General features: G+C 38.3%; 1 protein-coding gene and 1 long non-coding RNA gene across 5 annotated transcripts; both read left to right on the top strand.

Moving 5' to 3' along the window:
- The first annotated feature begins 3,188 nt into the window (after window positions 1-3,188).
- LOC145422780 (uncharacterized) lies at window positions 3,189-10,568 on the top strand. Of its 2 annotated transcripts, XR_013904041.1 has the most exons (7): window positions 3,189-3,327; window positions 5,470-5,502; window positions 7,065-7,115; window positions 7,691-7,784; window positions 7,867-7,938; window positions 8,064-8,126; window positions 10,274-10,568. It is a non-coding gene; the product is annotated as an uncharacterized LOC145422780 (long non-coding RNA). The 2 variants fall into 2 exon arrangements; XR_013904040.1 differs by lacking the exon at window positions 3,189-3,327 and having other exon boundaries at window positions 5,345-5,502.
- Window positions 10,569-11,598: 1,030 nt separating this feature from the next.
- On the top strand, window positions 11,599-25,628 carry LOC113012918 (carnitine O-acetyltransferase-like). 3 transcript variants are annotated; one of them, XM_026153363.2, is made up of 15 exons: window positions 11,599-11,784; window positions 11,950-12,045; window positions 12,275-12,571; window positions 13,692-13,810; window positions 13,916-13,969; window positions 14,330-14,495; window positions 16,023-16,194; window positions 18,317-18,492; window positions 20,447-20,547; window positions 20,909-21,028; window positions 21,662-21,784; window positions 22,171-22,306; window positions 22,596-22,658; window positions 24,105-24,242; window positions 24,993-25,628. In XM_026153363.2, the coding sequence occupies exons 2-15, from the start codon at window positions 12,019-12,021 to the stop codon at window positions 25,203-25,205; spliced, it is 1,905 nt and encodes a 634-aa protein (XP_026009148.1). In that variant the 5' UTR covers window positions 11,599-11,784; window positions 11,950-12,018; the 3' UTR covers window positions 25,206-25,628. The 3 variants fall into 3 exon arrangements, with proteins under 3 accessions (XP_026009148.1, XP_026009149.1, XP_080150707.1); XM_026153364.2 differs by lacking the exon at window positions 11,950-12,045 and having other exon boundaries at window positions 11,647-11,784; XM_080294581.1 differs by lacking the exon at window positions 11,599-11,784 and having other exon boundaries at window positions 11,878-12,045.
- Window positions 25,629-26,316: the final 688 nt, after the last annotated feature.

The raw sequence follows: 26,316 nt of genomic DNA, 5'->3' as shown, positions 1-26,316 counted from the left end.
TGGTCTCTTGTGTTCTGGGGGCCTCTGGATGTCTGGAGTTTTGATCTCCTCCATACCTGCTTCATGCCCTGGAGGACGGGGCTGTGGCCCCCCCACACCCTCTAGCAGATCATTACATGAAGGAACCTTTTAAAAAAACAAGCGCGTCCATTTACCGGTCGATCTACGTCCCTACCCTCACCTATGGCCACGAGCTGTGGGTAGTGACCGAAAGAATGAGATCGCGGATACAAGCGGCAGAAATGAGCTTCCTCCGAAGGGTGGCTGGCCTCTCCCTTAGAGATAGGGTGAGAAGTTCGGCCATCCGGGAGGGGCTCAGAGTAGAGCAGCTGCTGCTCCACATCGAAAGGAGCCAGCTGAGGTGGTTCGGGCATCTGACAAGGATGCCCCCTGGGCGCCTCCTGGGTGAGGTGTTCCAGGCACGTCCCACCGGGAGGAGGCCCCGGGGCAGACCCAGGACACGCTGGAGAGATTATATCTCTCGGCTGGCCTGGGAACGCCTTGGTGTTCCCCCGGATAAGCTGGAGGAGGTGGCTGGGGAGAGGGAGGTCTGGGCCTCTTTGCTTAGGCTGCTGCCCCCGCGACCCGGCTCCGGATAAAGCGGATGAAGATGGATGGATGGAAGCGCGTCCATGCTCACAGGTGTACACACGGGTGATCACACCCACAAACTACACCCTTTTTGGCTCCTACCTCAAAGCACACTGTGTTCTGTTGATCCTATGTGCTGCACAATAATGTTTAATATTTAGTATTTACTGTCATATTCCCATATATCATTGTGATGTTGTTTATTCTATTACTCTTGTTCTCTTCTGCTTGTTTTCTTTTTTCTTTCTCAACAGGTGATCCAGGTGATCGATAGATGCATTTTTTTTTCTTTTTCTGCCCATTCTGTTGGTTTTTGTTTTTTTGCCCTTCTCCCCTATCCCTCTTCTCAGCTCTTTCTCTTTCTTTCTCCCCTTCTTTCCCCCAGTCAAGTCTGTCCCGTATTCAACAAGTGAAAATAAAATAAACAATAAAAGGTGAATCAAATGGACCATTACGGCAAGGCTGGGATGGTCAATTTGGTAAAGTAAATCCGTTGGGCATCTTTCTTTGCCTTTAGACAATAATTCTGATGGCAAAAGAGCCAAACGGGACAGGCAAAAAAAAAAAAAAAGTCCTCTCTCCTCAACATCTCTATACCACCACAGATATGTCATGTGGACCAACTGCCTTTCCTCTCTTCATAGCTGCCTTCACTTCCTCCTTACTTATCCCCTGCGCTTCCTGATTCACTAACTTTCCTCCATCTGTCCTCAGTTTCTGTCTTTATTAATGTCTTCATTAATGAAGACAGTGAGAGAATACTTCTATCTTCCATCTTCTCAACACACTCTCTTCACCATCTTTATCCTTAATCACTCTAACCTGCTGCACATCCTTTTCAGCTCAATCTCTGTATAGCTAATTCATGCAAGTACTGTTCTCCTTCCTTAGTACCCAGCCTCACGTACAACTCAGTATAAGCTTTTTCCTTTGCCACCTCTATCTTTGCAGTTGGCCTGGCCTCCCAGTATTCCTGTCTACTTTTATCCATCTCCCCTGACTATCGCACTTTCTCTTAGCTATTCCTTTGAGGAACTACAGGAAAGTGTCCAATCCACCACCAAGTCTCCTTGTCCTCTTTTCTCTCTCCAAAAGATACACCAAACACCTTCTTTGCCTTTCTCTCACCATTTCAGTTGTATTTTTCCAGTCATCTGGTAACACTTCCCTTCCACCCAGAGAATGTCTACTCCTCCCTGAACTAACAACTGCACAACATTCTTCCTTCTTCAGCTTCCACCATTTAGTTCTTGTCTCTGCCTTCATTCTCTTCCTCTTCTTGACGTCCAAAGTCATCCTATAGACTAGTGTCCAATGCTGCATGGCTACATTCTCTCCTGACACCACCTTGCAGTCTCCTATCTCTTTCAGACTGACCCTTCTGTTTAGGATGTAAGCCACCTGTGTACACTTTCTTCCACTCTTCTACGTCACCTTCTGTTCCTCCTTCTTCTTGAAGTATGAGTTCACCCCAGCCATTTCCATCTTCCTAATTTTGACCTTGTGCATTTCTCTGCTTAACACTATACCTATCTAACACCTCATTATCTCTCTTTCCTTCACCTACATGGCTACTGAAGTCTGCTCCAATCAACACTCTCTACCACTTTATCAAACTAACTGCAGAATTCCTCTTTCTCTTCTAACTGACATCCAACCTTCAACCTGGTCTCCTGCACACACAGTAAATCTACCTTCCTTCTCTCCAGTCATATCAGCCAGCTCTCTCCCTTTGCCAGTCATAGTACCTCCACGCTCCTGCCTGTCCTTCTCTTCGACTCCTAACATGCTTCTCCCCTATATGCAGAAAAAATAATGTTTGATCATCATCAAAAGCCAGATATTTCAAAGTTTCATCTATGAAATATCTGGCTTTCCCATCATAGCAGATGAAATACGTATTTTGCATTAAATTGCATCATTTCGCCTCCTGAAGGGCTCGCAATGAGTCCACTGTGTGTATATATATGTATTTCTTTTCCCTATGGTAATAATACTTTTAGATAAATACGAGGTACTTTTCCACTACTGATGTATATAAAGTAAAATTAGGCTGTAAAGTTAAATCTTACTTTAGATAAATCTTGGTATGTGCTTTTATAATGTGTACTAAATTGTAGTAAAACATGTCAGGGTTCCTTTGTTTCATGTGTTCTGGCCAGTACACTAAGCCTGAGCCTGAGTGAGAGCTGAGCAGAGAATTGTAGCTCACTCTGCTCCCAACTTAACTGATGCCCTGCACCTCCCCCATAGCTGCTGCAGTGGGGGAGGGGCAGGTAAATGTTTCCAGCACTTTGGCAGGTCTGAAGGCAAAAGAGAGTCCAAACCAGGACTAGCAAAGTGTACCTAATATAGCTGTTTAGTGTGTGTGTAAAATAAATAAATAATATGGTAATGGCTCTTTCCACTACTGATATATATAAAGTTTAATTAGACTGTAAAACTAAATCTTACTTTAGATAAATTTTATTTTGTGATTTCATAATGTGTACTAAACTGTAGTTAAAATAAATGTCAGGATTCCTTTATTTCACATATTGTAGCCTGTAAATCAGGTTTGAGAGTCAGAGCTGAGGAGAAAACTTTGGCTCTCTCTGCTCCTCCATCAGTGACCCTCCCCCCGCGCACCTGCACTGCAGCTCTCAAACTTTTGCAGGGCATGTGACGTCATTCAGTCCACAGTCGGAGTAGCCGTTTAAGTGGAGCTCTGAAGACTGCAAAGCACGCTTTCTGCAGGTAAGATTTCACATTTTTGCTATATGAAAACTGTGCAAATGTTGTCTTTCTAAGAAACGAAAGAAAAAGGTATCTTACATTAAGTTTAATTTTTTTTTAACTTAATGACACAGCAGTAAATATACTTTTTTTAAATTGAACAATGCATAAAGTTCGTCTCAATCTATATTTTATTACAATTAACTATGCATAATTTTTCTTATAATTGAACATAGGAACAAAAACCGATTCCTTCGTGATATATTTAACACTAAATTTTATGCCAAACCTACCGTCCCCTCCCCCTCAATTTCTGGCAATTTCTATCTGTATTTCTCTTCAGTCTCGCTCTTAGAAATATAAAATTAACGTAAGAAATAATTATCGGATCTAGTTTTCAGTTTAAAGGGGAAAAATGTACGCTTAATTACAGTAAAAACATGATTTTTGCAAGAAAACATGAAGTTAGAGATTTTTCACGGTTTCAGTGAGTAAAAGTCTAAAATGAAAAATCCTATGCAGTGTTTTGGTTGCAGACCTGTGTGAGTTCCAGCCTTTTAACAAGACAGCTTGTTGTAACTTTAGTGCAGTTTGTTTGATAACAGCATTTGGATTATTTTGTAAGTGATTTAAGTGTTAGTCACATGTTTAGTGAGAGCTGTTAATTATAGATTTAATTTATTTAACAGGTATTTTCATTAGAAAACTGCGTTTCCCAGAATCCTTTGTGGTAGACAAAAGTTACTCTGGGTTTTTAGCTAGCAAAGAAAGTTTTGGGAAGCCATTATATGTTGCTCTGATGTCGAGCAGTTTATTTGTTGTACATTCCCCCTTTTGAAGCCTTATATAAAGACTATCGTTTCTCCAATTGATGTCCGATCCATTTTTTTGGCTAAGTGGATTCGCCACAACACAGCTTAGTGGAATGCTTTTTAATTCTTCACAAACTTTATTAAAGATAACAAGCGGCCAAACTGTGGTTTGTACCGTTTTATTTAGGGTATCTCTTTAAGGCATTTTATAGCTTGACTGGGTTTTGTCCCCTTCTTTTTAAGTCACAATTTTAGCCTAGATTTAGTCGAAAGGCACTTTTATTCCGAGCGCTTTAATCTTTTGTTAAAACCCAACCTCAGTTGCCCAGCTATAACATCTATCAAGTTAGCATTTCAAAATATGTAAAGGAAACGACTGAAGTGTGACGCATGCGCGTAGCAATGCTTTAACTTTTGTTGTCTTAAAGTGTTTACAATCCAAAATGCTTGAAATCATTGTCCTCCTTTATCCATCAAATATAAACGTTCCCACGTGTTTACGCCAACATGGAGTTTTATGTTGGTGTCGATGTTTCAGTGACTGAGCAGCGTCTGTCCGTCCAGTATATTTACTGACGTAGCCGCACATCAGCATGACCCAGCTGAGCAGCGTGCTCCGTTTAGCCTCGTTTGTCTTATTCCTCTCATTTGTTTTTCACCGTCAAACATAACTGGACAGAAGGCCTGGTGTTCTGTTGCTGAAGTGGGCTTCAGATAGTGTTTTTCTGTGGAACATCAAGGCTGTCATGTAGTATTAATTTGGCTATTCAAAGCAAATAATGTACATGCTTATACAAAATATAAGCCTTTTGTATAGTGTGTTATAATTGTGCCTTCCAACAATTGAAAGTGTGTTTCTCTTTGGCTGCTATGTTTTAGTGTTATAATAAGACTCACCTTGGAGGAAACAATAACATGCTGTCCTAATATTGCTTTATGTACAGAGAGTAATTAATAAAAGTATGTTAAAAAAGGAAATGATGTCACTCTAACAGTGTAGCCATCAGAAGGCATATAAGCTTTCCTATATGACACTCTGTTTTTTAAATGCCTAATACTACTATATCTAAAATGGGTGAAACGTTGTGATGCTCCATGTTTTTTTTTTTGTTTTACTTTAAATTTGATAGAGTTGTAGGTCACAATTTTTACAGCAGGTTCACCTGCATGAGCGCTCACTGCTAAGACACCTGTATATTTATTGAGGTGAGCTACTGTAAATGAATGGGTAATGGGCTGCATCAAAACTGTTGGTGCACTTTTACTGTATCACCTCCAAGTCATTATTGACTGTAACTGGATTATTTAACTGTAACTGAGAAGTAACTTTGACTTTTGTCTTTGGTATTAGGTGAAGGAAGCCACGGCAGCAAGCCAAATACAGGTATGTGCCTTCTTATCGAATATTTGAACATGTAGTCTTTAATCGTTACTGAATCGTACGTAGGAGTGTCAAACAACAGACCAAACAACAGATACTACAAACTATAATATGCATTAAGAATCATTATCAGTTAAGGTGGGAATAGGTGATTCTTAGATCAGACGTGATTGTTTTCTAAATGTGATTCTTTGTTGCTTATAATATGAACAACTGCTGCTAGAACAATACTCATGTGCATCACATCGGCCCCACGTTCTGCATAAAATGTAAATAAAATAGGCATTGATCAGAAAATCATTTAAAGCCTCTTTACCTGAAAATGGCACAAGGACAACACATGGTTGAAACTCAGCATTTTATAATATAAATGATGTAAGCCAGATATGAGAAACAGTCCCAAACAGACAACAGAAACAGGAGACAAAGACAAAAAGTTGTTGAACGTAACTTTTGTTTGCAGCCTGTGTCCTCATTGCAGACCTGTGCAGTCCTCTGCAGTCTGATACCACGGTCATACCACAACATCTTATTTTACTTACAGCCAGGAATACACGAGCTCAGTGAAGTCTTATAACTTTAAAAACATATCTTTTCACATGTGAAAATTTTTGTTATTAAGCAGGTTGAAATGATGAGCAGATTTTCAAATGACAAATTTATTTGGATATATTCAATTTATTTATGCAACAGATAGTTTGATCCACTGAGAATTTATTTTACATTTAATTTCATGTATAACGTGTTTACAAACACCGTCTCATGGTATATAATCAAGCAATAGGACAAAGTCAGCATCACAGCAGTGGTATGTTTTAAAGAAATTTTTGGTTGATGATTTTAATAAATGTATTTTTCTGAAACAAATTTAAAAAAATGCTTATTAACCAGGTTTCCCACATGCTCAGTGATCTTATGGTCGTATTTAGTTTTTGGCTTTGTTAGCTTCCAGCTGGAAGCTGATGTCACTTAAATCCCTGTTTGGAGAAACAGCTTTTCCTGTTCAGGAGAGAACATGTAGAATTCCTTGCTAGAGGACCTCAAACTGAATCCTGACTGGCATAATCTTAAATTTAAATGGGCACTGGTTTTAAAATAAGATTAGTCTTCTATTCATGATCTCCTGCTTGTTGTTTTATGGTGCATTGTTAGTGTTGTGTACTTTAACCTCCTTGGACCTGGTGTCCACATATGTGGACATCACATTTTGGGTTGTCTCGACCAAAATACTAAATTTTGCTCTACAAGGACATTATACTGCCACTGTTCTATCGAAATTTAAAACAAATGCCCTCGTATGTGGATCTCACTCCTCTCAGAAACAAGAGAGGTAAAAAAAATTCAGATAATTCTTTGTTTTTACATCAGGTCCCAATCAGCCCAAATAGCAAAGAGAAATTAAAAATGGCATGAAAGAGTTCAGGTCATAGGAGGTTAAAGCTCATGACAATAGAAATTAGCTTAGGTTATACATTTTACAGTAATGTCATGTTATAGACTTCTCTCTTCATAAAAAATGTCCAAATATAATTGTATCCTTTCAATATTTATTTCTTACATTGCAGACGATAACGTGGCGCTCGCATGCAGTGATAATGGCTGTTCTGATAGTGGTGGTAAGTGTTACCTGCTCACTAGTACAGCTGTTGGTATACTGCCTCATGAATAAGCTGCATTTTTGATAAACTGCTATGCAACTGCAAGTTATGTATGTGACATTGACTAATATTAGAGAGTGACGTTAACCTGTTAGCTTGGGTTCCTAATGGTAAAATGAACTGGGTGGCATGTTACAGCCAAAGAAACACACTGTTGGCCTAGTTCAGTGCTCAGTAGTCTATACAACAGATAACACTTGATCATGTACACTCACTCTATAGTGAGCTCTTTTATTACAGCAAGAACTAGACTCACAACACATGAAAAAAGGACATCTCAGAGATTTGTGGTTTTATCACCACGACCCAGATTCTAAATTAAAAACTGTTACATTTGTCCAGTGCATGTTTACACAAATGGCACCTTTGAATGGTTGTGCTGCATTGTTTTAATTATCTTAACTAAAAGAAGAGTAATTTCATTTCTAGGATGACATAGTGACACTTGGAGAAGTTAAGATTGCTCCTTTGCACGTTGTTGTTGCATCTTTGTTTTTTGTCATATTTGTCAACAATACTGTTTGTGTTTGAAGTTTTTTGTGACTCCAGATGGCTAATATTTGACATAGCAGCTACTCCGTGTCCCCCAGAGAAATGAAAAAGGAGGAGGCAGTGAGATGGATGAAGGTCAGGTTTTTTACAGAGTCATTCAGTACAAAAACACAGTGAATTAAGAAAGATGTGGCACATGAATGTTTCTGTTTTTCAGGTGGAAGTTCTGAGCATTTCTCCTCTCAAAAGAGACCGGAGCCCACCAGTGAAGAGAGTTCAGATGTAGATGGTGAGTTTAAGCTTTTGTCTGAAATGTAGTGACACTGTTGTATGTATTCTACTCAAATTCTATTCCAGTACAATCTGCTTTGTACAATAACAGCTACCATTGTTTGTGTGTTTCTGTTTTATAAGAGAGCAAGGAAGCAAGACTGGCTTTGAGGAAAAGGGGAAAAACCAAAGTGGCCAAAGCAAAGGGTGAGATGTTTTAAGCTTTAAATGTATTTAAAATTTTCTGTTTGCAGTATATGAATCAGGTTGTAGACATGACTTTATTTCCTTATAGTTTTGTCCTCTGTGGCAGAATATATGCCTACACAAACACAAAATTCTTGATAATATTGATCCAGAATTATTTTGTTGGTAATTAGAAAAATTATTGAAAATGTTTAAGTATTGCTTTACAGTAAGTTGAAGAGGAGAATTCAGAGGGGGTGGAGATGGGTGTCAGGGGTGATGTGTTATAAAAGGAAAGCAGCAAGAGGGAAAAGAAAGGTTTACAAAATGGTAGTGAGGAAAGCTATGACGATTTTCATTGGGAATGACCAGGATGGACAGGATTAGAAATGACTACATCATAGGGACAGCTCAGGTCAGAGGTTTGGAGACAAAGAGAGACAAGGCTGAGATGGTTTGGACATGTGCAGAGGAGGCTGCCAAGGGATGTTGATGATGGAGCTGCCAGGCAGGACGAGAAGAGGAAGACCTCAGAGGAGGTTCATGGATGTGAAGGAGGACAGGCAGAAGGTTGGTGTGACAGAGGAGGATGCTGGTATAGGAGGAGGTTGAGGAGATGATCCGCTGTGATGACCCCTAAAGAGTTCAGCTGAAAGAATGATTGCTTCACTTTTATTGTTACATTTATGATTTGTTAGGCTACCTATTCTGGTGAGTGACTAGTTTAACCTGCTGTGTTGCGTGAGTTCACACTTTGCAAGAACAGCACTACAAAACACATGGCAGGGTTCTGCAGGTCATTTCACAAGTCTGGAATTAAAAAAAAAAATGCAGGCTGAAAATGTCTTGTTATATTATCATAGAAAATACCTGTTTAAGGTCCTATGATTTACCAATTAAAGACAACTACTTTATCTCAATGTTATTTTTTTTTACAATGCGTATTTTAGTTTCCACCAATTACACACACAGATGTTGTGTTTTAAAATCAAAATTTGTAAAGTGAACTAGATTGACAGTATGGACCATCATTTTCAGTGAGAGGTTTGTGAAAAGACAGCAAGAAACGGCAAGTACAAGCAACAAAGCTCATCGAGTAGACTACATTAGGCTTCAAACTTTCCTTTTTGCTAAAGCATATATTTCCGGCTGGACCAGGTGACCCTGAATCCTCCCTTAGTTATGCTGCAGTCTGTTTTAATATCTTCATATTTGCCTAATACTATACTTTTATCTTTTGAAAAATCAGCTTCTGTTTCCAGTACGCTTTTCAATAATCATTAGTGAACAGATGCTCACAATGCCACCCCTTTCATGCGACCATGCAGGTTAAGCTTTTTGTGACCACTTATCCAGATCGCCACTTTCAGGTTAAGTGAATCCAGATTATGGAAAGATAGCCTTGATGTGTTGAATGTGCTTTGTAGTACAGGCCTTATGACTAATGATAGACAAAACTTAATTCTGCTCTTTGGTATTGTATCTGTGCGCCAGTCGCAAAACTGTGACAGTTTGTCAAATAAAACGCATAAATTCAGATAAAATGAAAAGATCATGTCAATCAGTTATGTTTGGTTCTGAATCATGATCTAGGTAATTTGTTACATTGTCAAGGATATTAGCAATTGTATTTCATAATAAAAAAAAAATTGACTTAAAATATGTGATGTCAGTTAACTAGAACTACTACCAACAGCACAGGGTTTTTTTATTACTAGTACATCAGAAATATTTGCCTTATTTAAAACAATAGCAAATTATTAAAGTCTGACAGTTTTTTTGTTTTTTTACAAGAATATTGTTATGATGAATGATTTTAACAGGACTAATAACTAGTTAGCATCTTATTTTAAAAGGCTAGATGCAACATGTACCTTTGAAAACAAAATGTATAAAAGTAAATTGGCTGCTGTTTCACTCTGTAGGTATATTACTCAATAACTGATCTCATGTTTCTGTGAACTCAAAATACTTAATTTAAAAGTGCTTACTACATATCTTGGGTACAAAATGTTGAGTAAATTGTTGAACCTACAGTTTGGTTTGGCATTTTCTGTAAATATACACAAGCAGAACCCCATTTCAAAATCAAAACAAAAACAAAAAAACTACGGTTACATACATGTTGTAAAGTTAACAGTCCATGTTGTCTTTTGTGTTATTTGTAGAGATCCCCCGTGCGAAGGTCAAGAGGCCATGGAGTGAAGCAGAGAAGACGGCAGTGCAAAGACGGCTGGGAATTATGTAGGAAGCAGGAAGGTCATACTGGTACAGTTGTAGCCATCCTAAGCTTTACTGATTTTTCTTTTTGGCAGAAGTCAAAACAAACTGATCAAAGTTATTGATCACTATTTTAGTTGTAAGTCATTAGACTTAATAGTTGTCTTCATTGTTATAATAGCAATTATTATTCCTCTGGAAGGATGTTACATTGTGAAATAAACTGAATTTGCTCTTGTTGCAGCATTGTGGGAATTTCCTTGGTAATTATTAATAAAATCTACAGCGGTATTTGAAATGTAATACTACCTTTTGTTATGTAGGGTTGTCTTGATAGATTATCAGAACTTTTTAGTTATTCTATTTATGTATAAAGTTGAGACTGTTTAACTTTAACATTATTTGGTTGCACTAAAATAGAAAATGTCAAGGAGTAAATGCAAACAGAAAAAAACATATAGACAGAAACGAACACAAAAGCACCCCCTGGTGGAAAATCACCTGAATAGCACTCAATGACAAGGTCCTCATTCTGATAGTAGAATGAGATTTTTTTTTTACTTGAGTGTTTTAAGATTTTGAGGTGATTTTTGGTGTTAGAGAGCCACCCAGTGTTCAAAAATGGCAAAGGTTTGTCTGCAAGTGTAGCAGAAATGGTGGTCCTCACTTTGATAGTACACTTACCCGGTCCTCAGTCGTTATGCAAGACAGGAATGTGTGTGTGTGTGTGTGTGTGTGATTATTAAACAGTCGCACATAAATAAGTGACGTCATATTCAGTACTTTTGACAGTTCACTCTTCGGCCGCTCCATCTTATTAGGGAAATTCCATATACATAAATGTAAATTTCAAAACTCAACCCCATCATTTAATTTGTTTTTGATTGAAATTGAATATTACTTTAACTCTTAAATTAACTTCCAATTAAAAAAAAAAAAAGGTTTATCATTGATTGAAATTCATTCAGAAATGTTTAACGAATGAGCTGTCACAACTTTCAAGTACAAAGTTGTTATGAAGTCTGTCACATCCCCCCCCCCCCCTTTTTTTTTTTTTTTTTTTATCCTTTATTTATCCTTCTTTTTTCATTGTACTGTATATTGTTACTCTTATTTGCCTTGTATGTCTACTGTACAAACTGAACTGGAATGACTGACTGTTCGCTTTATAAGTTCAATAAAGTTTGGAAGAAAAAAAACCCCTCTTCGGCCGCTCCCGTCTGCCGCATTTTGCGGCAAAATTATCCACACCCACCGCCGCGCTATGAATTGTGGGATATATGGGACCACGAAGCGTGCACCAGACCACGCTTGATATTTGGGGAAATCGACGCATTTGAAGTACACTTCGAATTGGGACAGCCGTCGTGGCGTGGCGGTGACGTAACCGCACTTGAAATGCGTACTTCAAGCGTGCAGACCCTGAATTGGGACACAGCCAGTGTCTGATGTAGAGCAGGTGTGCTTGAAAGCTATTATTTTTGTGGAGTAACAAACTGGCAGCCCTGGAGTGTTTTCTGCTTGTTTTTACCTCAGCAGTTATCACCTTAATGGGGATGTGTCTGTGTAAGCCAAACAATAAATGATTCAGGATAGTTATTTGTCTATTGGCATTTTTTTTCAGCACTGTAACTGCCGGTTAAACAGGTGAATACACTCCAGCCTCATTCTGTGCGAGTTTCCTGAAAATACAATGTTGAGAATCTTCAGCAGAATTATGGTAAGCAATTCAGTGTAGTTGTTTAGGATTTATCTTACTGAAGTCATAACAAAAGCCCATTACCTTGTATTCATAAATATGTGTGAGGTTTTATGTTTTTGTTAACGTAATAATTAACAGAAGCAATTTTTCATGTTTTAACCAAATGAATGCTAGTAAAAGTCTCAGGATTTATTATCTGATCTTCTTTTATTCTATATTCGTGTATTTTTGTCTTTCTGTCTCCCAGGTGAAGTTGGGGAAGATGAATCCTCCAGATCAGGTCAGATCTTATCAGTTAGTGAAGCCTGTACGAGTGATTCTTATTAGTGACAGATACTTGAACCAGCAGAAGGGACTTCCCAGGGTACCTGTCCCCCCTCTGCGGAAAACATGTGAGGGCTACCTCAGTGCCCTGGAGCCCATAATAGAAGAGGATGAGTGGAAGCGAGCGAAACAGCTGGTTGAGGCCTTTATGAAAAGAGGAGGGGTTGGAGAGGAACTGCAGAGAAGCCTGGAGAGGAAAGCATGCAACACTGACAACTGGGTGAGCTCATTTACTGCCACTAAAGAGGTTCAAGTTGCAGTGACCAGACATAGGGAACTGACTGAAAATGAATGATCATGTTATAGGGAAGGAAGAAGATGGAATTAAAAAGGTCTCAGGTAGGATCAGTTAGAACAAAAAACATCAGGCCTTATTCATTAGTAAAAATAGAAAAGTACTATAGAAATGCTATTCCAGAGGACTATACTATGAAGAAATTTCAACATACCCAGTCTTTCTTTATATGGCTTCACAAAACCTAAAAACTGCAGGCAGCAATGAAGAGTACTGATAATTAAATGTATTGTGTCAAACAAAGCAGCTCTGTTTCAGAACATTTGGTAACTGAAAACCACTGTGATTGAAAAGTTGAAATGAATCTTTATTGGTCTTATTGATTAACAATGTTGCATTAAACAGTAAAATGAAACACTGTTGCTGCAAATGTGATGACGTAAATCCAAAAGAGAACTTGTATTTTGATCATTGCAAGTGGGGAAATAATTCATTAAGTGAAAGTTATATAAATCTGTCTTACTGCTCACTGTGCTTCAAGTGCTGCCATCAGTTTCTAATCTGACAGCTGCCCATCAGAGTTTTGAAACTTAAATGTTTATATGCATCGGGTTAAAGTTTACTCTGTGTGTTCAAGTCTGACACTGTCCCACAGCCTGATTTGGAAACTAGTTTATCACTAACAAAGTGAAATTGAGTGAATGCTATTCACAAGCAGCAGCAAAAGTAATATTTAGTCTAGAAGTAATATACATTAATCATAATATTTTTGGTTTATAAGTGTTTTTATAAAATATAATTCTTTGACTGTCTTAAGTGAGCTGTGGTACTGCACTCCATTAATTAAAAAAATGTGATTTGATGTATAATTTGTCTATTTGCCCTGAGCCTTATCATTAAAGGCAATGGCAGAATGTACAGCTGTAGTTATAGTAATTGATGAAAATACTCCAATTACAGAAAATGGTGTAAATTTGTCAAGAACTGCAGATAGAGTAGGAACACTTAAATGAAATTTTGCAACATCTTAGAAACTCAAGTGATGACACTAATTTTTATCAGCTGCTTTCTGCAGGATTAATTAACAGCCTGCTACTGTGTGTAGACGACAGACCTGTGGGGGAAGTTGGAATACTTTGGGAACCGGAGCCCTGTGGTGATTAACGCAAATGTCCCGATTGCGTGTCCTCGACTGGACTTCAGGGATAAACAGGGACAAATTAGGTAAACCAACACACACTCTAACACAAAAATGATACCTTGTATATGTGTTTATAGCTTTTTAAAACGACTAACATGTTTTGTTTTTTGGGGGGGTTTGCTGCTTAGGTGTGCAGCCAAACTAATAATAGCTCTTTTGGAATTTAAGACAACCATTGAAAAGTGAGTACCAGAATCAAATTAATGTTTAATTAATTAATTAATCTCCAGAGATCTAAGATGCCATAGTGCAGTTAACACGTCATATGCTCACAGGACCTTTTGAGAATAAATAATGAGGAAACTGATCTCACCTGAGCATGAAACTATTAGTCGGTAAAATTAATTAGGGAGCCTCTGAAACTGAGTCTGTTTTGTAAAAATGCCTGTAATAACGTAAGTTCTAATTCCATCAAAATGTTCCAAAAGACACCAAAACAAGAAAAGTGGTTAAGAAATCAGTTTAGTAGTTTTTGGTACTTGTGTATTGCCTCTATTTTTCAGCCCACCTCGGTTTACTGATGGAGGCTGTGTCTTTCACAGTGAAACATTACCAGCTGAGAATCTGGGAGGGAAACCTCTTTGTATGGAGCAATATTCCCAGTTGCTGTCAACCTGCCGCATCCCAGGTCTGGAGAGGGACTCGGTGGTGTTCCATGCCAAGATCGGCAATCCACCCAAACACATCACAGTGGCATATAACTCTCAGGTAAGATTTTTTTTTTTTTTTTTGCACAACATATTACCAGAGTCTTTGTGGAGATGCTTGCAAAGAGCCAAAGCTGTGTTAAAAGCATAATGCGGTTGTTTCTGTCCTGGATGCAGTATACACTTTGCCATTGTGCTTTTGTGGAATAGAAATAAAAGTAATGTTTATATCCACGCTGTAGACTGCCACTATTTTCCTCCTCCTCTGAGACAAAATGAAATCGGCTGATTGGACTCTATGGCAAGCGAGCTAACAATTCCAACAAACTGAACTACTGGGATTCTCTATTCTTATCCCTAATGAGAGTGGGCCAACATATTAAAGTCTATGGGTTAAGAATGGGATATCACTCAAATTCACACGGATGAGTGAATAGTTTACTGTGTATAAGGAAATGGGTGAAATGAGCACACCTTTTTAAAAAGACATTTAATTATTTGCTTGAATATTGTAGTGTAGCGAGTAACATCTTCACAGGTTTGTTACCCCTGGCTATTGACTTGCGAAAACACACTGTACTATATAATGTTAGCTTAATATTTGCTCTATAAACACTACTCGTGACCTACAAAAAACAGTCAAATGGATTCCATTTCTCACGCATACCCTATCTTTGCATGGTCTTTATTCTCCCTTGCTCAAAGGTTATTTTCCTTCCTCTTCTTGTCCTCCACTACCATGTCCGGTTGATAAGCTATCACCAGTTTGTCTGTCTGTATCTGCAAGTCCTACAGGATCTTAGCTTGGTCAATCTCAATAATACACCCTGCTGTTATGTGCTGGATTGTCTCAGGGGCATCTTTGCACAGCCTGCACCTGGGGTTTTTACCTGGTGTGGTAGACCCAGCCTCTATGGATCTTGTGCTTAGAGCTTGTTCCTGTACTGCCATTAGAGGTGCCTCTGTGCCATCCTTCAGTCCAGTTTTTTCCCAGCCACTGGTAGGATTTCTTGATGTCAGCCACTTCCTCTATCTGCCAGTGGTGCATACCGTGCAGGGGCCTATTCTTCTACAATGGTTCTTCTCCTTGCACACAGTTGATGTCGGTGGCATCAACTGTTGATGTCCATCTCATGTACCCTCTTCCGCTGAGGTTACTTCCATAGTAGTATTCCAACAGTTCCCTAGCACCTGATGTGGGCCTTACTAATCCAGCCAGTATGGTTTCAGTTATCTTTCCCTCTCACTCATAACCAAAGCAGATTGGTTAGCATCTGGGGCCTAGCCTGGCGACCCTTATTGAATACAGTCCCCCTGGTCAAAAGTTGAACCCCAGATAGGAAGAGAGAGTTTGCCAGAGATGACAATCCAAGCAAACCAAGTGGAACCCAACTCAATTCTCCTCTCTGCAGACACTTGAACACTACCTGAAATGTTTGAAAGAGTAGCTGAAAAACTCTTTGCTGTTGGCCAAAGGAGTGGGCTGTTCACCTAGTCCCACTACCCAAATGTAAGGCATGTAGTGCTGAGTTGGATGGGAAGCATGTGCTCAGTAATGCTATAAATCTGTGTCCTCCCTTTGAATCAGTTCTTTGTGGTGGAGGTCTACCACAATGATGGGACTCCGCTGACAGTTGATCAGCTTTGTGTTCAGATGGAGAGCATTTGCACCTCCACATCAGAGACTAACACGGAGCCTGTCGGTATCCTCACCACCCTGGATCGTGACTCTTGGAGCAAAGCATATCTCAGTATGAAAGGTAAGGCCAAGCTTAGCTTTAACTCAGATTAAACTAATGAAAAAAGTGTGACATAAAGTGGTCAACAGTAACTGATCTTGGCAAAGAAGGGTAATCTGCATTCTCTATGATGTGATGAACCAGAAAATAACACAGAAAAACATTTTTGGCATCTATTTCATCCTAGCACATCATCGTTATTCTCTGCAACCTTGGTGAGCTTGGCTAAGTGCACATCATGGTGCTGCAGGTTCTAATGGGTGACCCAGCTAGTTTGCAGTGGATCTCAGCTAATTATTACAACAACACAATTTACAGGTTACAATTACAGAGTTACAAAAGACTATTATCAGCCTGGCTAGCCGGTAAATAAAACATGTGAATGGAAGAGCCAAAGCTAGCTTGTTAGCAACAACTGAATTTGTAAAATGAAGCAAGAGGATTTTCCTTAGTAAATTTAAAAAAAAAAAAATAGAAAAGAGGGAAAAAAAGATTACAAGTCAAACTTCTAGACTTGGGCAACCATCAATACTGCACACCCCAGGGTCCTATCCTAAAAGGACAACACTGAAATAACACTCAATAAACAAAGTTTAAAAAAAGGCACTTTTTCATTGTAAGTACCCTATGATAGTGGAGAAAACATCAGAGAATCCTCCCTTAGCAAGTGCTTGCTGACAATGGGAAGGAAGACCTACTATTTAACAGGAAGTAACCTCTGGCAAACCTAGCCCAGCAATTGAAAGGAAACCTTTTTCTCCCACTTGTGCCCAAAATATCTTTGTTTTGGTAAACAGAGTTCATGACACTGGGTGAGGGCTAGAAAATCAAGTGTAGACTGAATTCTTTGCTTTCACTGTCAACTCTTTGTCATAATTCGCTACTAATCTAGTGATCTGTTTCACTCCATCTTGACAACACTTGAGAACAGAATCTTTAGATATTTGAACTCAACTCAAATCTAAATTGCTCCTCCTGTGTCTCTAGTTCAGTGAATCAGTCTTAGCCTCTTTCCAACACTCTGGAGTACACTTTTCCAGGAAGGCTGAGCAGTGTGATATTCTTCTCTATAAATTAAGAACTTGCTTAGAATCATTTTCCACAAAGTCCAGAATGATCAGCCCCATCACAGCTTAAATATCATACTACCATGTTTTCAACTACAGGCTTATTTGCTGTAGAACCAGCTCCTATTCAGGAGAAAGATCCACTCCAGTTTTAAGATTAGATGTCAGAGATTCAATTTTTATAAAACTTGACCCTGAACCATGCTTTAGTTATGCTGGTAGAGGACCTCCTACACCATCAGTATCAGCCATTATTGGATTAGCATGGGAGGAGGAAAAAAATACAAGAGGTACAATCTTTTAAAATGCTCATCATTTCCACTCAGCATTTTCATTAAAAGAATATATAACAAATTCTCACCAGATGCCATGTTTACTGTTTAATTAATGAATATTTCACAAATTGTAACAATTACTTCAACAAAATCTTTCGACCAGTAATTTTGTTTATTCAAAGGTATTTTATTGTTAAACCAAAATGTCTCATTTAGGATGAAAAATGCACCAAAGAGGAAACTTTGGTGCATTTTAAAATATGTGTGACCTTGGACGTGCATATGAACATACTATTTAATAAGAAGGTGCCCCTATTTTTGCATTACAAACGTTGAGGTTGGGTGGGGAAGAGCATGCTGAGCACTTCTCTAGTTGGTGAGTGTGTTTTATGAATGTATGGATAAATAGATCAACCAATTCCTACACCCCTGGTCACGCTAGTAAAAAAGAGACGAGAAAAGGAATGATGGCGATGTTAACTGACTTGATGCATGCCTAATTATCCAGGTAAGGTTAGGGAAACCTGCAGTCAGATGAGAAGTCACTTGGATGACGAAATGTTTCTCCTGCTGAAAACTGTACCTTCAGGTGAACAGAATTAACTTTCTGGGGCAATGTTAACTTTTTTTTTTTTTTTTGCACATAAGTGAGGGGTGAAATTGTATAGTGTTACTTGCCTTTGTGTATTTGCATGTGTACCTGTGACTGCTTCATGCGGTCTGTGATGGAGACACTCTGTCATAGCAAGATCTGTTAAACTGTTAAAAATCATTGGGTTTGGTTGGTTTTGTTTTTTGTAGATCAAACAAACAAAGAATCACTGTCAGCCATTGAAAGGAGCATCTTCACATTGTGTTTGGATAGAGCCATACCTCGAGAGTCTGACAAGTACGTCACATGTGATTTCCACCTAATAACACATGGAGGAGGCAGCCAGTGGAATAGTGCCAACCGCTGGTTTGACAAGTCACTGCAGGTGAGAAACAACCTGCCTGAAGAAATGGATGGTTATGTGGTATTTTTTGTGTGTGTGTGGGGGGGGCGAAATTCCCAACTGGCTCCCCTCAGTCACCTGATATTCATTAACTTATTTAATGGGCAACATGGAGGTTCAGTGGTTCACTGTTGCCTCACAGTAAGCAGTTACTGGTTTTCCAATCCATTATCAGCTCGTTGAAACATCGCGGCAAAAGGTCGAGGGAAAGCACCAAGCTTTTTAAATAGACTAACAATGAGGCGGAGTTGTTGCTGCCAGTAACACAACAGTACAAAGTTGCCAAAGCGAGTGAGAATTAAATAATTTGAAGAAAAGCTATCTGCAGCATGTACAAACTGATACAAATCTTTAATAGGGCTGTCAAAATTGAGAGCAAACAAAACAACTGCTGTATAATGCCCTCCGCTATCTTTTTTAAAAAATTGGTCACATGCCTGCATCACATGACTAAAATGCGTCATCATTTTAGAAAGTCTGCGTTTTTTGAGTGTCCACGCGGGACAGCTCCGTTTTGAAATGTATGCGTTTTCGAGAGGGTTTTCAAAACGCTGCGTTTTTCTTTGGGGAAAGCGCCGTGGACGGGAGGTCAAAACGGAACGAAAACGATGCGTGTACGTGTGCACGTAGCCGTCTGCCTTAGGTATGAGTGTGAATTGTTCTCACTCTGTGGCTGATGGGATAGGCTTCAGCCCCCCCTGCAACCCTGAATTGGATATTTAGAAGAAAATGAATGAATTTACTTTAGTATACTTAATGAAGCCATCCAAAATGTTGTCTTTGTAGGTGGGTGGGTATTTTCTTATACAATTTCTTATTAAAATTGTGTAGAAATGAGTTGAAATCTATGCTTGTAATTGCTTTTTTTTGTCTTCCTGCTACTTCTATCAGTCAATAAACACTAGTGACCCATGCATACATAACTGTGCAACAGCATTGGCTCCACTATGTTTGAGGACTGATGTGAAATGTTTCAGACGATGATGAGCTGTTCCTTTCCTTCTCCATGCTGTTTTCTTCCAGTTATTCTAGTTTATACAATAAGGTGCAAATCACTGGTTAAACTGAAAAACTTAAGAATAACCTTCTGTATTTACATACATGAAGGGATCTCTTGATTGTATACTTGACCTTCTCGAGTAATGATGTGGTTAAGGAAAACCCTTTATACAATGTAGCTAAAGAGAAAAATTCAGTGTTCATTTTATTTCGTGGCCTTTTACTCTATTCACTTATTTTGCTATCTTTCTGCCTTTAAAAAAAAAAAAAAAAAAACCCAGAAGACCCGTGTCTTGCAATGTAAGTTTAAATTACATTTTTGTAATTAAAAAGTTCAAAAATGTTACAGTACAGCGACTTGACTCATGTAGATATCATGGTGTACCTCTTTAATCTGTTTTAGTTGACTAAAATGTTTGTTTGTTTTTTCTCCTCTGTTGTATTCCTCTATACCCGAGGTATGTCCAGCAGACATTCCTGGTTTCTAAGTAAGAAAGTAGTTTTTTCTTTTTTTTTTTCTTCAAATTCCTGAATTATAATAATAATAATAATGGATTGGATTTATATAGCGCTTTTCAAGGCACCCAAAGCGCTTTACCAATGCCACTATTCATTCACTCTCACATTCACACACTGGTGGAGGCAGCTACAGTTGTAGCCACAGCTGCCCTGGGGCAGACTGACAGAAGCGAGGCTGCCATATCGCACCATCGGCCCCTCTGGCCAACACCAGAATTATCTGCCAGGTCTCTGAGTATGTGCTATTCCCTCCCAAAAAAAGATTTGTTTCACTGCACAAATGTGTGTAAAGCAGCATATTCGTGGGGTATGTTAGTTTCTAATCCACAACCATTTAGTGACAGGTAGGATCATAAAAATTGCAAACATGGAGACAACACAATTGCAATTAAATCCTAATACTGTTTCTGTCTTTCAGATAATTGTTGCAGAAGATGGGTCATGGGGTTTAAATCTGATTCATATTGTTGCTGATGGTACAGTTAGTATGGCCTTAACTGACTATCTTGTCGCATCCATGTAAGTGGAACCAAATTGTTTTTCGGTTATGTAGATTTAGGCTTTTTCTTTTGTTATGACATTACTGAAAATTCAGATGTTAAATTTTAAAATCATTACATGGCATTAACGCAGATGTATGGTTTTCGTGAATCACACAATTTGGGTATATGTATGTATTTATGTGTGGAAGGTATGAATGAATTTAATTGTTCACGCCTGGGCTATGATCACTTGGCTGTGCAAACATCACCTCCTTCATGACTTAAGGATTAAAGGAGGGCACATGCTCTGTTTGTTTGGCATACAGTATGGTGCCTTTGGTTTGTTACTTCATGTGATATTGTTCCACCAAATGTATTTGCCCTCATTTTTGAAACAGGAAGAAGCCAGAGATGAGGCAAGCTTCCATTCTGCCTTTACCTATGCCCCAGAAACTACACTTCCATGTCACCCCTGATATCAAAGAGATCATTGAGCAGGCTAAAAGGAGCATGGACAGGTGAGTACATATCACTTTTAAATTGTTCAATATGGCTCATGTTGAACAAACATCTGCACATCTGGCACGAAAAGACTGTCATCCACTAACAAAGCTAGGGCTAAGGCATGGCTATTAGAACAAATAAAACATTTGGTTATATGTATGAAAAGAATATGGTTAAAGGTTATATTGCACTTAGAAATGATGTTGAAAAACAAAATGGGATGTTACACACGACACATCTTGTGTGAGTTTTAAAATAAATTTCACAACACAAAGCAACAAATGTGTTCAAAATTGAATACATTGTGGTATTTTTATTGTGTTGGTGTAAACCTGTCCTTCATAAAACTCAAGTGAGCTACAAAAAAGTGGCTTTTGGTCTTGCTGCATAAAAATCTCAATGTATGTAAAGCACCCAATTAATAGATGTGAATATGTTCAGGTTTTCTGTAATTAGAATTAATAGTGTGTAATATATCCCTGACCTTTATTACAGTTTGTTACCACAAGTCAAGTATCAACAAAGTGCCTAACCATAATCTCGCCTCGTGCACCAAAATGGCATTTGTGTGTATTCAATGGTTACTTGTGTTTGACACAGTCTGTTATTGCATCTGTATAATGTTTGTTCCATTCCTCCAACTACAGAAACATCCAAAACTTTGATCTGAGTGTTCTGGTTTTTGACCACTTTGGGAAAAATTATCTGAAGGCCCACAACATGAGCCCTGATGCTTTCATCCAAATGGCCATACAGCTGGCCTACTACAGGTGAAATCCTGAAACCTCATGGAGAATGAGATGTGTATGCAGAATGTTGTCAGATCTGACAGACAGACAAGCAGCTTTACTAGAATGTTTCACACATGGAGATATGTGAAATAACACTCCCTGACATGAGATGTCTAGCTTGTTCATAGTTTATAAGCACTTTGGAGAGATTGGGATGCCCCACAATGTATTTCATATGGTATTTAAAATTCTGGCATTTATAGTGAGGAAAAACTGCTGTGATCTCAGCCAGTATGCTTACATTAGCCCAAAGGAAGGAGGAATTACTACATCGCAGAGCCAGTATTTCTCTCATGAGTCAGTAAGTTTTAGAACTTTGTTGCAACGCAGTTTATGGAAAATCTTTCTCTCCCTTCTCTTGACAGGATGAATAAGCAGGTCTGTGCATCATATGAAGCTGTCAGCCAGCGAATGTTCAGGCGTGGACGTGTGTCCCTACTGCTTTCAACGACAAGTGTCTCAGCTGCCTTTGTCAAGGCCTTTGATGACCCTCAAAAGCAGGTCTGGCAAGATGGGTAACATTAAATCCAACTCTTACAATCAGGTTCATAAATATCTGCACAGGGACAGTTGTTGTTTGTACCTTTGAGTGTGTACAGCACTAAAGTGGAGTACTGTTGATACTCGTGCTTTTTGGTTGGTTTTTTTTCTCCATAATATAAACCTTTATTTCATACTTACAGATGTACAGTTAAAACAATGTTGTCATTCTCAGCTCGGTATTTGACACAGTTTGTGTTTGGGTCAGAGTACAGCAGTTCACCAGACTTCATCTTTCTGTTTTACACAGAACACGGAGAAGATTGATCTGTTGGAAAAAGCCATAAAAACACACAAAGAGAATATTAAGGCGGTGAGTAACATTTACAACATTTAGTTCTTCAGTTTTGTGGAGTTTATATCTTCTGGCAGCAACTGTTCTCTCCATATACTCTGAATTAGTTTAAATTTTCACTCTTGCATGTTGCTCTATCAAATAAAAATTTGTTAAAGTATAATAATAACCTATTCCATCAGTCTTCAAAGGTGTGACAGTGAAAATATCTGACAACGAAAAAGAACTCTAGAGAAGCAAAGAAGACCTGTGTACCTACACAGTTGAATAGTGGGAGCATGGTATACCAATGTACTGATGTGCACCACTGCTTTGGTGGGAAAACTAGACAGGTCTTACCATCAATCTTAGAAAATGGAGTAGATGCAACTATACTATATTACTCACCTGCCTTCACACGCATTGAATTTGAGTGACATCCCATTCTTAATCTATTAACATAATGTTGCCAGCCTTTTGCAGCTTTAACATCTTCAACTCTGCTGCAAAAGCTTTCCACAAGGTTTAAGAGTGTGTTTATGGGAATTTCTGACCGTTCTTTTAGAAGCACATTTATTATCTGGAAGTCCAACTCCTGAAAAACAACCCCTCGCCACCAAATTGTACACTTGGACAGTGCAGTCACACAAGTGCCGTTCTTCTGGCAACCATGAACCACTGGCAACCACTGGCTTGGCGAACTCAAAAGGGTGATTAATCACTTTGTACTCTAGAGTCCAGAGGCAGTGTGTTTTACACACCCCTGTCAATGCTTTGCATTGCCCTTGTTGATGTAAGGATTGACTGCAGCTTCTCAGCCTTTCAAACCTATTTAATCAACTTATTTAATCATATTGTAATTTTGTAGATTTTCAGATTTGAATTCAATGAGATTGCTGCAAATATTCATCTAACGAGAATGAATATAAAGCTGGCATGATCGAGGAAGCGTTTTTGTTTGATTGTTAGATAATGTTGAATATTCACATCACTTCAAAAAATTGTAAATGAATACACAGTGTGACTGCATTAATAAAACTACAAAGTGTGTACTTCAGTGCTACTGACAAGGTCAGAACAATAGTGGGCTATTTAACTACTAAGCAACAGAAAGTGTTTCTGTGTACAAGTTCATGCAGTGCCTGTAGTTGGTGATGGAGCCACCACTTATTTTCATTCTTGTCCTTGTACCTGACCCCCCCCCCCCCCCCTCCTCCTTTTTTTTTCTCTTTTTTTTTTCTTTTTTTTTTAACATCCTTTAACATTGACCTATAAACCATTTAAGTATACTCTATGTATAAACCACACTCATCTACACATAATAGAGAACTAGGCCAAGTTCCTATTTTAAATTGGGTTAGGGGTTGCAATGCATAACTTGGTCCTGTGTCTTTAATCTTTAATTAAAGATATGAGTGTGACAGACATGTAATAGTATCCCAAAGAGTTGTTGGTTAAATATGTAGTATTTTTCTTTTCTTACAGGTAATTGGAGGACATGATATTGTAGCCCATATCATTGCTCTCAGATTGCAAGCTGTTGAGAATAAACTCCCCATGCCTGACATCTTCAGAGACATCTCATACAAAAAAATCCTTAACTACCAATTCGCCGCAAGTCAGGTAAAAACACATTAATGTTGCTTTGTTTATGTTGGTGAAGGGCTTATAGGTAAAACTGATATTTCTCACTAACACATGCATGTGATTAAATAGCTACCCAGCAGAAGTCCTTGCAGGTCATTATGTAATGTCCAAAAAATCTAAAAAATTATAAAAAATCATCAGTTGTATGTGTCTACAGATATTTTAGTTATTAACAAAATTGGACATTTATTTAAATGTTCCTTCAAATTTCATAAAAAAATACTCAACCAGTGGAAGTATACTAAAGTGGAAGAAATCATCATTAAAGAAGACCCTTTGTAAAATTGTATAGTTTACATTTCTTTTAAACTCTGATATTGAACATAATATATAGAAGTCAGTTTGGAGTGGAAGACATCCATAAAACCCAACAGTGACTTCATACAGCAGAAAGACCCACAAACAACTGTGGATGGCTGCAGGGTGCAAGTATTCTCATGTCCATGAGAGCGATCATTTTTCTGCCCGATTCTTGATGTTGTATTAAAAATGAACCTTTTTATTTAAGACTAGATTTCTTCACATTCACACAAAGATTTAAATTGGAAGAAATGTTTAAGTCATCGCAGCTCTTAAACATCTGACACTTTTAACATGACTGAATTAAAGTAGTAGTGCATTTTAGTTGCATCTCTAACATTTCATTTCACATATTTTGTGGTGCGACTCACAATGTTATCTAAAGGTCTGTAAAGCAACGTTCTCACTTAAATTTCTCTTCACAAGGTGACATCCAATACCGGCTCTGTGGGAGTCCATCAGGTTGATGAAAACTCTGGATACAGTTTGTGCTACAGTGTACATAACAGTCACTTCATCATTGAGATGGCAACTTCCAACACCCACAAGAGACTAAACACACGTCATCTGATCCAAAATATGAAGGATGCACTACTGGACATGAGGGCTTTGCTGGAGCAAGCTCCAAGAGCAACTTAAAAATCATCCATAGCTAAACTCTCACCTTATTTTTTGCATTTTCTTTTGTTTTATTTTTATTTTTTTATTTGAATGATTATTGAATTTTTTGAGGGGGTGGGGATTTCTCATCACTTCTTTGATTACTTGCTCAAAAATGGGAGATTCCATTCTAGATTTAAGTTTTGATCTTTTGTGAAACTTGCAGAGACCGGGTAGTCCTGTGAGTGATCTGTGGTAGGTGGGCTGGAGCAGACAGTGTCATGGCACACATGCTAAACACAAAGACACAGCTGAGGAAAATCCTTACACAAAAAAACACTAGGTGTTAGTCTTAATTGTCACACCCCAATTTCTATGTGCATTTTATTTGAGAAATGAGTGCTGAGCTTGAAGCCTAAAGACTATTATGCTTCTGTAATAAAACACCAATTTCAAACATTAGCTGTCTGACTGAAGTTCAGTCATTTGGATGTAACTCCTTCCTATAGAGATGCATTGATGCAAATGTCTAAAAGTAGTTTGTCCAGGTGTTTAGACTGAAAGTGAATATTTTCTTTTACAAAAAGTCAACTAAATTGTCTTTGCTTTGCAATCCAACCTCACTATGGCAAACTTTTGGACCAAAAAAAAATTTTTTTTTTCTAGAGTGCATCTCTGGACATTGATAGCTATATTCAGCTAAGAGGACATCTCTCAGAGCACACAAGATTTTGAATTTTTTCAAAGAATGAAATGACAATTCCTGCCTAAGGAATTAGAAATGGGCAGTAATGTAACATACAGGATACCAGCTGCTGTTAACCCTATAATGCCCTTTGTATTATATTTGATACATGAGTATCAGTTTCTGAGACCTGAGATCTCATCAACATGATCAATACTTGCCATAATTTCAAAATGTTATGGACAAAATTATTTTTTTGTCTAAAATAACATTGTTTACAAAAAGGTGCCAAAAACACCCGATGTATCAAATGCGATACACTAAATATGTCATACACAACATGATGTAGCAAAAAAAAAAACCCGTGGATTTTGTTATGAGGGTTAATAGACATCTTAGTTCCAAAAAAAAAAATCTGAATTTTCTTGCTATTTTTTTTTTTTTGATGGGTTGGGTCTTACAAAG

This window comes from Astatotilapia calliptera, chromosome 20, assembly GCF_964374335.1.
Source record: "Astatotilapia calliptera chromosome 20, fAstCal68.1, whole genome shotgun sequence".
Taxonomy (NCBI): Eukaryota; Metazoa; Chordata; class Actinopteri; order Cichliformes; family Cichlidae; genus Astatotilapia; species Astatotilapia calliptera.
This window is presented reverse-complemented; position numbering and strand designations above follow the sequence as displayed.